The 14005-nt window shown below is 43.4% G+C and overlaps 1 protein-coding gene across 6 annotated transcripts in view; it reads left to right on the top strand.

Moving 5' to 3' along the window:
- LOC122667024 (piezo-type mechanosensitive ion channel homolog) overlaps nt 1-14005 on the top strand; it is a 143300-nt gene that overhangs the window by 77308 nt on the left and 51987 nt on the right. For all 6 annotated transcript variants that reach the window (XR_006333747.1, XR_006333746.1, XM_043863181.1 and 3 more), the window contains 2 exons: nt 8550-10097; nt 11124-13636. Coding sequence is in view for 4 of the 6 variants with exons in the window: in XM_043863181.1 (XP_043719116.1) it covers nt 8550-10097; nt 11124-13636 (4061 nt within the window). In the remaining 2 variants the exon portion in view is untranslated. The remainder of the gene's footprint in view (nt 1-8549; nt 10098-11123; nt 13637-14005) is intronic.

The following is a 14005-nucleotide window of genomic DNA, read 5'->3' as shown; positions in this document are numbered from 1 at the left end:
ATGACTCTACTCGCACCCGGGCGACCATTTGTCCAAGAGAAGATACTCCCTGCAAAGCCTGCATCGACCAGGCCCGCACCACTCACAAAGCTGCCAAACTCTTCCAGAGATAAAGAGCAAGCAGGGCTGCCACCAGTTTTCTCCAAGGGGGACGCCACAGCATTGAAGTCCCCTCCCACCGCCCATGGGAGAGTGGTAGAGCAGGAGAACCTAACAAGACTTTCCCACACCTCCCTCCTTTCCACCACGGAGCAGAGACCATGGACGAAAGTGAGGACAAAAACCCCTGCACTGACATCCTCGCACTTCAGTGTCACAAACTGACAATGCTCCTCCAACACAGTGATCTGCATCAAAGAACTCCAAAACACCCAGATACGCTCACCAGTGTGCACCGAATCCAACCCAATCCGCCTTGACACTACCCCAGCCTTAGAGGCCTGTGCTTTTGGTTCTGCAATAGCCACTATGTCCACCTTGTGCATACTTATTAAAGTCTTCAACCGCCTACAAGTAAGCTTATTCCCAATACCACGGGCATTCCAAAACAAGCAACTCATTAAGGAAAGTGCCCCGGAGACGCCAGGGATCGCATCGATTTTGTCACACGCCGCGAGGGTCCCTCCTTAGCCGGTCTCCTCCTTTTGCTCTTCCTTATTTTCTTCCTTCTGTATACCTAGGCAGCACCTAGAAAAAACGCTCGAGGAGCCTGCCACCTCCCTACACGGTGGCCTGCAGGGACCGAAGCAGGAGCTTCCTCCCTTAGCCTGTCCAGAGTTTTCCGAATCCAACCCTCAATGGCTACATTAAATAACTTGAAGCTTTCTAACAGAGCTTCGCGGCTTAAAGACGGCGTCTCAGCCTGACTAGGCACATGGGAATCATCCTTAGCTCTAACATCATTGGCAGCGCCTTCAAAGAACGGGGAATGACCATCGGTCAGCGACAGTGAACAGCCATCAGGCAAAGCAGCCCTAGCAGCACCTGCAGCACCCTCAAAGACAACCACTTCCTACCCTGGAGCACCTGGTGTCACATGCGCATCATCCCTACCGGCTTCAGCCTGAACCGTGGCCATAACTCTCCCAGAGGAACTTCACCCTCCTCCAAGGCCTGTGAAAGATCCTCGGTAAGCGAGAGGACTACAGTCTGAGACCCCTCAAGTTCCAACCCATCTGACACGTCTTGAAGCTGTGCCGAAGCAGCATTTGCGCACCAAGCCAAACGCATGTCCTCCCCAGCAACATTTGCGCACCCAGACTTGCTAACCACTCCCGCAGCCTGCACTGGCAACCTCTCAAGTGGCCCTGTTCCCACAGCCCTGTCCACAGCCCCTTCAATCGAGCCCTGATAAGCCTCGTGTACACCCTCCTCCACACTCTGCCTCCCTGTAGGTCTCCATCGCCCACGACGACGCGCCACAGGCTGCACCCGATCTGCCGCCACCAAACCAGCACCTCGCGAGGTACCTTCACCTCCAGGAATGTAAACACCATCGCCATTTCTACCTTCAACACCAGGCTCCCCAACAGAACCCTTCGCCGCAGGCCAAGCTTGGGCCGGAGCCGTAGGCCCTCCGACAGTATCATGAACCTCAGCGCCTCCTTTCCTCCTCAATTGTTTCCTATAAATGTCCTTAGAATGGCCAAGCTTCGAGCACGAGACACAGTAAGAGGGCAACCTCTCATACACCACCTTCTGGTGAAAACCTTCTGACCCACACCCTAGACGGCAGCGCCTCTCTCAAATCAAATTCAACACAGAACCTTGCTTCCACAGTGCGAGAGCAATTTGCAGTAGCCCCATCGACCTTAAGAAACCTACCAATCGTTCCAGCAATGGATACCAGAAAATTTACTTGGTAGAAATTGATTGGCAGCCCAGGCAATGACACCCAGACAGGAGTGAGAGGCGACTCCCAACCAGAGATAAACCCAGAAGACCGTCGCAGGAGTCGCAAAAGAAAGCCTTGAATAAACAAATGCCCTTTCAGCCCCCCCTTGACAAAATCCGCTGGCGTCGAGAATCGCAGAAGGACCTGGCAAGGATCCAAAGTCGATATGGCGACATCTCCCTGCAGAAAAAGGTTCTTCATGACGTAGGCTTTGATCGCGTAGAGGGAGGGTCTGCCATGGCTGCATTTAGCTATCAACGCATTCTCAAAAGCTTTCTCCGATCGCTCGACCTCTTCCCTGGTGAAGAAAACAGCAGGGTCACCAAAATGGGAGGAAGGCAACTTGACTTCTATAGCAACGGGAGGAGCCAATGACCGAGACACCACTGAAACGAAAGAGGCAGAGGCCCCACCAGCGAGAGCACCAAGGTGAGGAGGGTCAGGGGGTCCCTTCTCCCGAAAGGGAGGACCCGCCATTGACAAACGACAAACCCTAGGCTGTGCCACCAGAGCCTAACGTGTGCACATGTTCATGTTTTTAATGTTTTAAATTGGACCGGTTCAATTTAAAACATTAAAAACATGAACATAAAACTAAGTATAGGACTAAACTATCTAATCCCGTATGCAACCTAATTACCCATATTTTAGGCCCATAAAAGTGGCCTATTACATAGAAAACCCATGGGATCAAAAGCCCAACATGTATATAACCCAACCCTAGACTTATTCCTAATAAAATAAGCCAATTTTGGTGATGAATCTGGCACTTGTAATTTCTTTTTCTTTTCAAAAGAAACTACAGAAGGTTGGGTCTTAATTATTATGAAGGTTTTGTTTTAGAAATAATTGTAACTCAATTGTAGGACTTATGGAAATGGTTGTCAATGTAACGAGACTCTTGTCAAGGAATCCTCCTAATTGATCCAGTTGGATGATGTTGAGATGTGTTACCCGATATTATAAGGGTATTTTTGGTTTTTTATTTATGCTTTATTTATGTACTTTTGAACAAGGGTAGGATTGTAATTTGGGTTGTGATACTGTTCACATGAACAGTGTCCTGAACAGTGTAGTGAATAGTATCATGAATAGTGTCCTGAACAGTGTTTCCCTTTGTAATCTCTTTTATTATTATTATTATAAATAGAGAGCCTGACTGATCTCATTGATCATTCAAGCCATTCACGAAGTTCCTGTGTTGTTAATATGGCATCAGAGCCAAATACACTCTGATCTAGGTTTTCAAAACCCACCTCCCTCCCTTCGATTTTTTTTTCTCCTTCCCTCCATCGAGCTTCTTCCCTTCTTCTTTCTTCCTTTCTTTTGGTTCTTCTTCTCCCATTAGGGCAGCACTACTGAGGTGATTGTAATGATCTAGCTGCTGCCCCAATATACCTCTTTTTTTATGCCTCTTTTTTGGATCGAGTGGAGCTGAAGCACTGTCTGCGATTTGAAGATTCCTATTTTTTTGGGAGATCAGGCCTCTACATCTGTTTCGGCTGCATCTTCTGTTGTGGGATCTTTATTTGATATTATTCTCAGCCCCTATTCACTTCATCAAAGTGGTTGAAGACCCCAGCCCCTTATCGATCTCTCTTCTTAGGGTTTTCTTCAAAACCCTGACATTAATCGATCTTGGGGTTGGGCTGCTGGTTCCTGCTGCATCTGATTGGCACCCTTGCTGCCTTCATTTGACATCATTCCCAGCCTACATATCTGAGATTTTTTGCTCCAATACAGCCCTTTTCTATTGGGGGTCGATTCCAGAATTTTTTTTGAATATTTTTTGGCTGTTTGCTACTTCATTGAAGATTGATTACCTGCTGCAATGACGGGTTCAGATTCTTCTTCGGCCTCTTCTGGCATTGATGGCCAGCCCCGGAGTGATTTTCTTCCCCTTGCTGCCCCAATCAAACTTGATGGCTCTAACTACCTGAAGTGGTCTCGGTCTACCTATTTGACAGTAGCTGGCCGTGGCCTCACTGGCCATCTTCTTGGGACAACAACTAAACCAGTGGAAGAGGGTTCTCAACTCAACAAGTGGTTATCGAATGATGCGATGGTGATGTCCTACTTGATCCATTCTATGCAAGGGGATATCTCAGACAATTTTCTTCTACTGGACATTGACCATACTAGCTGGAATGGTGCCAAAGAGACTTATGGTCGCACAGGGAATGATGCACAGGTCTATGAGATTAGAAAGAAGGCTAATGCCACTACCCAACAGGAGCTCTCTGTCTCCAAATACTATGCTTCCCTCAAGAACATGTGGCAGCAATTGGATCATTACTCCGACTATCAGCCCTCTACTGTTACTGATCTGGCTGCCTATCGCAAACACGTTGACAAAATACGTGTCTATGATTTTTTGGCTGGACTAAATATGGAGTTTGATCCTATTCGGGTGCAAGTACTTGGGCAGTCCCCTTTTCCATCCCTAGAGCAGGCCTTTGCCTTGGTTCATAATGAGGAATCTCGTCGGGCTGCTATGCTGCATTCCTTTATTGTTGATCGCTCCGCCTTGCAAGTTGCTTCTAGTACTCCTTCTCTTACCACTACTGATGGTGGTACTGCTGTCCCTAAAGGTCCTGTCAAGTGTGAACATTGCAACAGGCTCTATCATACTAAGGCTCAATGCTGGAAGCTCCATGGGAAGCCTGCTGATTTTGAGGAAAAGAAAGCCCGTGGGAAGTTTAAGCCCAAGGCTTATATGGCTGATTCTCCTACTACTACTGCTGCTGCCCCTTCATCTGACATTGGGCTTACTCGGGATGAGCTCCTAGCTTTCTGTCGCATGCTACAGGCCTCTTCCACTGCCTCCACTACGGCATCTACACCTGCTGCCCCTCGTGGTTCTAATTTTGCCTCAGGTACTCCAGTCAGTAGTCTGTGTGCATCGGCTATATCCAGTCCTTGGATTATAGGTTCCGGTGCCATTGACCACATGACTGGCTCCTCCCATGTATTTCATCTTTATTCTCCATCTTCTGGCAAAGACAGTGTTCGAGTAGCTAATGGTTCCCTTTCTCCTATTAATGGGAAGGGTTCAATACGCTGCTCACCTACCCTTTCATTAAAATCTGTTTTGCATGTTCCGTCCTTTTCTACCCACCTTCTCTCTATTAGTAGTCTAACTAGAGATCTGAACTGCAAACTGACTTTTTTCCCTTCTCATTGTGTCATACAGGATCTGGAGACGGTGCGCACGATTGGGGGTGGTAAGATGCAAGGTGGTCTCTACTTACTTGACCCGGGTCAGCCTTCTACTTTGCATTCGGCTTCCTCTACAGCTCATCATTTATAGTCCACCTCGTCCCCTGACCTGCATCTCTGGCACTGCCGACTTGGTCATCCATCCCTTAGTACTTTGTCTCTTTTGTTTCCGAGCTTGATCAAGCATTGTAATAGGAATGAGTTTTTATGTGAGGCTTGTGTTTTGGCCAAACAGACTCGTTCCAGTTATTCTTCATTAAATAAAAGAAGTGAGTTTCCTTTTGCTTTGGTTCATTCTGATGTGTGGGGCCCTGCCCGTTGTACTTCCCTCTCTGGTCATCGATGGTTTGTCTCGTTTATTGATTGTTATACTCGTGCCACTTGGGTGTACATGATGAGCCATAAAAGTGAGGCCTTCCGCTGTTTTCAGTTATTTCATCGTATGGTTCAGACCCAATTCAATGCCACCTTGCGCATTTTACGCAATGATAATGGCAAAGAGTACATGGAGGGTCAGTTCCAACTTTATTTGGTTGCACATGGTATTGTCCATCAGACCAGCTATGTTGACACACAAACTCAGAATGGGGTTGCTGAAAGGAAAAAGACATCTCCTTGAGGTAGCCCGGGCCATTATGTTTACACGGCAGGTTCCTTCTCATTACTGGGGTGATGCCATTCTTACCGCTGCTTATCTCATCAACCGTGTGCCTACCCGTGTCCTTAATGGTCGTTCCCCCGTTGATCTTCTCCAGGGTTCCTCCTCCTTTGTGGTTGCCCCCAAAGTTTTTGGTTGTGTTTGCTATGTCCGCAATCATCATCCTCATGGGAAATTTGATCCACGGAGCCTTCGGTGTATTTTTCTGGGCTATTCTGCGACCCAGAAAGGATACAAGTGTTACCATCCAGCTTCTCGTCGTACTTTTGTCTCCATGGATATTGTCTTCCATGAGTCCTTGTCATATTATTCCCAAACACCTCTTCAGGGGGAGCAGGATCAAGGTTTTGAAGATGTGTCTGCTATTCTTCCGGCTTCTATTTAGGGGGAGCCCTTTGTAACTTCAGCTCCTATAGTGGCTCCTATTCAGGGGGAGCGTAGACTAGTCAGTCGAATCCCTGTTGATAAGGTATATACCAGGGAGCGCACAGGACAAGTTGAGACTACCACCACCACCATACCACCTCCACAATCGTCTGCACTTGATCCAGATCCAGACCCTACTACATCATCTGGTAAGGATCCTTCCCTTGACTTACCTATCGCTGTTCGTAAAGGCGTTAGGTTATGCACCCAACACCCCATCTCCAATGTTGTTTCCTATGATGCTTTATCTCCTTCCTATCGTGCATTTGTTTCTTCTCTTTCCTTTGTTTCTATTCCTTAGAAATGGCAGGAGGCGATTGTAGATCCAAAGTGGAAAGCAGCCATGATGGAAGAAATGACGGCCTTACTTAAAAATGAGACATGGGAGCTAGTTGTTCTTCCTTCGGGTAAGAAACCAGTCGGGTGCAAATGGATATTTGTTGTCAAGCAGAAGCCAGATGGAACAATGGATAGATATAAAGCCAGGCTTGTGGCCAGAGGCTTCACTCAGACTTATAGGATCGACTACCAGGAGACATTTGCCCCTGTTGCGAAGTTGAACACTGTCCGGGTCTTACTGTCTTGTGCTGTCAACTTTGGCTGGGACCTACAGCAGTTGGATGTAAAAAATGCATTTCTTCATGGGGAGTTGGAAGAGGAGGTCTATATGGATGTTCCTCCGGATTTTTCCTCTGACAAGACCCATGGGAAAGTTTGTAGGCTCAAAAGGGCACTCTATGGGTTGAAGCAATTTCCACGGGCATGGTTTGGTAGGTTTCATAAAGCCATGGTCTCCTGTGGATACAAACAGAGTCATGTTGATCACACTCTGTTCATCAAGCGAAAGGGAGAAAAGGTCACTCTTCTCATAGTTTATGTTGATGACATAGTTGTGACTGGTAATGATACAGATGAAGTTTCTCACCTAAAGGCTTTCTTGGGACGGGAATTTGACATAAAAGATCTAGGACAGCTAAGATATTTTCTTGGGATTGAAGTTGCCCGTTCTCCAAAAGGCATCTTTCTCTCCCAGAGAAAGTATGTTCTATATTTACTATCAGAGACTGGTTTGCTTGGTTGTCATCCTTGTGACACTCCCTTGGAAGCTACTACCCGTCTGCAAGAGAAAGATGGTGAACCTGTTGATAAGAGCAGATATCAACGATTGGTGGGCAAGCTGATTTATCTGTCCCACACCAAACCAGATATTGCCATTGCTATGAGTCTTGTGAGCCAGTTCATGCATGATCCTTATTCCACTCACATGGCTGATGTTCTTTGTATTCTCCATTACTTAAAGTCAGCTCCAGGAAAGGGGATCCTTTTGTCTCCTCATGACCATCTTCGCATTGAGGCTTACACAGATGCTGACTGGGGTGGTAACCCTGACAGGAAATCTACCTCCGGCTATTGTACTTTTGTTGGAGGAAATCTAGTCACATGGCAGAGTAAAAAGCAAAATGTTGTGGCAAGATCTAGTGTTGAAGCTGAATTCCGTGCTATGGCCCAGGGCATATATGAGTTACTGTGGCTTCAGAGTTTACTCCTTGATATCCGTGGTTCTGTTCATCTTCCAATAATGTTGTACTATGACAACAAAGTAGCAATTAGCATTGCCCACAATCCAGTGCAGCATGACCGTACCAAATATATGGAGATTGACAGACACTTCATCAAGGAGAAGTTAGAGAATGGGCAAATTTGAATTCCTTTTGTGAAGTCTGGAGATCAACTGGCTGATGTCTTCACCAAAGGGTTGAGTGGGAAGTTGTTTTATCCTAGTCTAGTCAAGTTGGGCATGTGTGATATCTATGCCCCAACTTGAGGGGGAGTGTTGAGATGTGTTACCCGATATTATAAGGGTATTTTTGGTTTTTTATTTATGCTTTATTTATGTACTTTTGAACAAGGGTAGGATTATAATCTGGGCTGTGACACTGTTCACGTGAACAGTATCGTAAACAGTGTCGTGAATAGTGTCGTGAACAGTGTTTTCCTTTGTAATCTCTTTTATTATTATTATTATAAATAGAGAGCTTGACTGATCTCATTGATCATTCAAGCCATTCACGAAATTCCTGTTTTGTTAACAGATGATTATACTGATTTGATTTACTGGTAATCTCAGATTGGATTTCATAAAGTTTGAAAAATGGCCCTCTGAGAACCTAGTGATTGAATGTTTGCAGTACTGAACTACTGATCGACTCAAACTTCCCTTGACATTCCATGGTAGATGGAAAATACTGTTCAAGGCTTCTTTGCATTTGGAAATTTTTAACATGGTACTAACCTAATTTCATCATTTTTTTTTTTGTGTGGCTTTACTCATATTGTGTTCTTTGCTTTCAGAGAGAAGGATAGCGACATATCTCAGTACAATAGGGCTGAAGTTTCTGTCTGTATACCGATCATGTGGAACCTACATAGCATTCCTTACCATTCTCATTGCAGTATATCTGGTGACACCTAATCATATATCTTTTGGGTACCTTTTCTTTCTTCTTCTCTGGATCATTGGGAGACAACTTGTAGGGAAGACAAGAAATCGCCTATGGTTTCCCCTTAAAGTGTATTCACTTATAGTGTTTATCTTCATTTATAGCTTGAGCATTTTCTCCAGCTTTGAGACGTGGTTGTCTGGAATAATTAATCTTTATCCTGACCTGGGCTATAACCCGGAAGCCTCATTATTGGAGAATGTTTGGGAATCCCTGGCTGTTTTAGTTGTCATGCAACTTTATAGTTATGAAAGGAGACACAGCAGGAACAATGGATTAGATGATGCCCATCAATTGGAACATGGAGCCCTCAGTTTTTTCAGAAGATTGTTAATTTGGCACAGTGATAAGATCTTATATCTTTCCTTGTTCTATGCATCATTATCTCCCGTCAGTGCATTTGGGTTTCTGTATCTTCTTGGCCTGGTCATCTGTTCAACTTTACGTAAAGGTTCTAGGGTTCCATCCAAGTTGTTTTTAGTTTATGCAGGATTCTTGGTATTGATTGAGTATCTTTTCCAGATTTGGGGTAAACTGGCTGAGATGTTTCCTGGTCAAAGGCACTCTTCTTTGTCCTTTTTTCTGGGTTTTCAGCTGTTTAAGCCCGGATTTTGGGGTCTGGAATCGGGATTGAGGGGAAAGGTTCTTGTGATAGTTGCTTGTATCCTTCAGTATAATGTCTTCCATTGGATGGAAAAGATGCCAAATGCTTTTGTTAATACAGGGAAATGGGAAGAGCCTTGCCCACTTTTTGTCTCAAAAGAAGACGAGCCAACCTGCATTTCTGTACATTCGGAGGAAAGTAAACCATCATCACGTACCAGCTTACTATCTCTGAAACAAAGAGCTACAACGAGCAAATCATGGCCATCTTTCAGCTCTGGTATGCATCAAGGGTCTGCTCCCATGTCTTTTGAAACAGAACCACAAGGTAATGGCATCGGAAAATATTCATTTGAGTATATCTGGGGAAGTTCTAGAGAAAGTTATAAGTGGAATAAGAAGAGGTTTCTTTCCCTGAGAAAGGAGAGGTTTGACATGCAGAAAATTACCCTAAAAATATATTTGAAGTTTTGGATAGAGAATTTATTCAACCTCCTTGGCCTTGAGATTAATATGATTGCTTTACTTCTTGCAAGCTTTGCAGTACTGAATGTGATATCTATATTATATATTGCATCCCTTGCTGCCTGTGTCCTTTTGGACAGGCGCATTATCCGTAAGTTGTGGCCCATGTTTGTCTTGTCATTTGCTACAGTTCTAACTCTTGAGTACTTAGCTATGTGGAAGAATTTGGTGTCTTGGAATAAACATGTTCCCAGTGAGACAAAAGTGCATTGCCATGACTGCTGGAGTAGCTCAAATCTTTATTTCAACTATTGCAAAGACTGTTGGCTAGGTATATTTCTCTCCGACAGAATTATCCTAATATGCAATATGTACTTTCTTTTTTGTGTACAGTCTTTGACTCAGAACATCAAATTTATAATGTCAACCTTAATTGGACGTGGACCCTCACAATGGCAGTAAAGATTTGAATTTCAAAAGGGGACTGTCTAAATGACACCTCTACAGGTGTATTTAGAACTTGACACCTCCTTTTGATTGCCCCTTGTCCTTTTTTTTTTTTTTGGATGAATAAAAAATTCATTAACCAAAGGAAAGAAAGGGGAGGGGGGGGGGAAGGGAAATACCAGCACGAGCCAATAACAAAGCCTTGCCTAATCAGGGCAAGGACTCACAAAAAAAAGGGGAAGAGCCCCAACAGAAACAGCACACTAAAGAAAGGGGAGATGCCTGAACTAAAAGCAACCAAAGCCATCCATTGCGAAGCAAGCTATCCAGGATCCATTGGCTCACGACAGAGGGCATGACCCTCTGATATCCGAGCTTAGAGGCAAAATCCTCTCCGGCCTCTTGTCTTATTCCTAAAACTTCAATAAGTTAAGGGTAAAAAAGGGGTTTTCAAAAATAATTTCAAAGTGATTTATCATTATGTCATTATCAAAAGATGTCATTGTCTTGCACATAATTCGAGTATACATGTGAAATGACAAAATTTGCCCTCTTTGAAAGAAAGTGTTATACTAAAAGGTCAAAAAGTAAGGGTACAAATTATTTGACACCTTAAGGGTGTCAATAAGAAAATGAGTCAATCATCTATTTGGGTATACATTTCCTTGACTTATGGATTGAGTGAATATTTGGCTTGATGAGATTATAAAAAAGTTCGAGGTAGTTAGGTGAGATTTGATGCTATTTTAGTACTATTCTTAATACTTGTTTGATCAGAAGAGGCAGTCTGACAGATCTGGGTTCATTATTGATTTAGGGCTTAATGCGACTCCCCCTCCCCTTCGGTCACATCATGAAGATCCCCTGCCCCTCAAATATTCTAACATAATCTTTTGTGCTGATTTTGTAGGGTTTGTCGTTGATGATCCTCAAATGCTTATCAGCTATTATGTGGTTTTCATGCTTGCATGTTTCAAACTCCGTTCTGATCACTTATCTGGTTTCTCGGGTTCACGGACATACCATCAAATGGTATCTCAACGTAGTAATGCATCAGTTTTGAGGGATCTCTCATTCGACACTAAAAGCCTGTGGACATTTCTAGACTATCTGAGGCTTTACTGCTATTGTCATTTATTGGATCTTGTTCTTGCTCTAATTCTAATAACTGGAACTCTTCAGTATGACATTTTGCACCTTGGTTACCTTGGTTTTGCTCTCTTTTTTTTCCGATTGAGACTTGAAATACTGAAGAAGAAGAATAAAATCTTCAAGTTCTTGCGAATGTACAATTTTGCTCTTATTGTTCTTTCCTTGGCGTATCAATCTCCTTTTCTGGGGGATTTCAGTGCTGGGAAGTGTGAAACAATTGATTACATATATGAGGTCATTGGATTTTACAAATATGACTATGGCTTTCGAATAACTTCAAGATCTGCACTGGTTGAGATTGTCATATTTATGCTGGTATCACTGCAATCATACATGTTTTCTTCCCAGGAATTTGATTATGTTTCAAGATACCTTGAAGCTGAGCAGATTGGAGCCTTAGTCCATGAACAAGAGAAGAAAGCAGCATGGAAGACAGCGCAGTTGCAGCACATTCGTAAATGTGAGGAGCAAAAACATCAGCGCAACTTGCAAGTGGAGAAGATGAAGTCTGAGATGCTCAACCTACAAATCCAGCTTCACACCATGAACTCCACTGCAAACTATGATAATGCATGTCCTGAAAGTGAAGGCCTCAGAAGAAGGAGAACTACTTCTCTAAGCTCAAATAGAGGAAGTGCAACCCCAGATAAAGAAGAAAGTATTATGAGGAAGCAGGATCTGCATAACAGTACAGACTCATTATTCAATTTTGAAATGCATGATTCTCTCAGAAGTATAAAAACTGAAAGTCCTTCAGCAGCTGAGTTTGCTCAGAATCCAATGGATTCTCCTCTTCGTGAAATCACTGAACTTGAAGAGAAGGATGCTAATGGTTCATTTTTGGATTTAGGTGGAAGAGAGAAGGGAAAAGGCCAAGCAAAGGACAACCCATTAAAATCTGCAGTACAGCTCATTGGTGATGGTGTTTCTCAAGTACAATCATTGGGAAATCAGGCAGTGACCAACCTCGTGAGTTTCTTGAACATAGCCCAAGAAGATTCAGATTCTAATGATCACTATTCCTCTGCAGAGGATAGTCTGTATGATGAGATAGAGAGCCAGAATGTGAGGTATGAGCATTTGGGTCGAACAACTTCTGTACAATCTGGAAGTGAGAAGACCACATCTGAAGCTGCAAGCCTGCAAATAGGAAGAATCTTTCGTTACATATGGTCCCAGATTCGTTCTAATAATGATCTTGTGTGTTACTGTTGCTTTATTGTTGTCTTCCTATGGAACTTCAGTATTCTTTCAATGGTCTACCTTGCAGCTCTTTTCTTTTATGCCCTATGTATCAGTACTGACCCAAGTTACATTTTTTGGGTTATTATGCTGATCTACACAGAAGTCTATATCTTGCTTCAGTACCTGTATCAAATTATCATCCAACATTGTGGGTTGACCATCCAGTGGAACCTACTGCAGGAATTAGGATTCCCGGCTCAAAAAATTACGTCATCTTTTGTTATCAGCACTTTGCCTCTGTTTTTGGTGTACTTATTTACCCTTCTACAGAGCTCAATAACTGCAAAAGACGGTGAATGGGTGTCGGTTACAGAATTGAAATCTTTTAAGAAGAGAATTCTTTACCAGGAAGAGATTCTTGTGATTTCTGGTTGGAAGGGCAGAGTTCAACGGTTGCTCGTACCAGTAAAAAATGTCATGATAATGATCATAAGATGTGTATGTAGATATTGGAAATCACTGACACAAGGAGCAGAATCTCCTCCTTATTTCGTGCAGCTTTCAATGGAAGTTAAATTGTGGCCAGAGGATGGCATTCAACCAGAGAGGGTTGAATCAGGAATAAACAAGTTGCTGAAGAATGTTCATAATGAGAGATGTGAGGAAAAGAACCCTGACACTTGCCATTCTGCAAGCAGGGGTCGTGTTCAAAGCATTGAAAGAAGTCAAGAAAATCCAAACATTGCCCTGGCTGTTTTCGAGGTGGTATATGCTTCCCCTTTGACAGAGTGCCACCCAAAGGAGTGGTATAAGTCTCTAACTCCTGCATCCGATGTAGCAAAGGAAATTATTACAGCTCAACGTCAAGGGCTTGTTGAGGGGATAGGATTTCCTTACCCTATACTCTCTGTGATTGGGGGTGGAAAAAGAGAAATTGATCTCTATGCCTACATATTTGGTGCAGATTTGGCGGTCTTCTTTTTGGTTGCCATATTCTATCAATCTGTCATAAAAAATAACAGCCAATTTCTTGAGGTGTATCAGCTTGAGGATCAATTCCCAAAAGAGTTTGTATTTATCTTGATGGTAAACCTCTTTTTTTTTTTTTTTCTAATCCATCAATGTTTTATACCGTATTATTTTTGAATTGGGACTGACATTAATATAATTGCTATTGATAGCTGGGAATGCAACAAATTAATCATGTTTCTGCTTAGTCAAACTTTTCTTCTGGGGCTTAACAGTGTTGGCACACTAGGTTACTGGGCTAGGTTCAAAGGAGCTTGATTCTGTGAGCTCCTGAATGGTTGCATGGTTCATTTACTGTTGTTATTATGTAGATGTCTTACATTTGTGAACATTTAATGATTCAACCATTGCCTTATTTTATTGATCAGTTGAAGTTGTAACAGTTGTGTGGGTTGGTTCTCTGCATGGATCATAACTTCTTCAACT

Source organism: Telopea speciosissima, chromosome 7 (genome assembly GCF_018873765.1).
Source record: "Telopea speciosissima isolate NSW1024214 ecotype Mountain lineage chromosome 7, Tspe_v1, whole genome shotgun sequence".
In the NCBI taxonomy this organism is placed as follows: Eukaryota; Viridiplantae; Streptophyta; class Magnoliopsida; order Proteales; family Proteaceae; genus Telopea; species Telopea speciosissima.
This window is presented reverse-complemented; position numbering and strand designations above follow the sequence as displayed.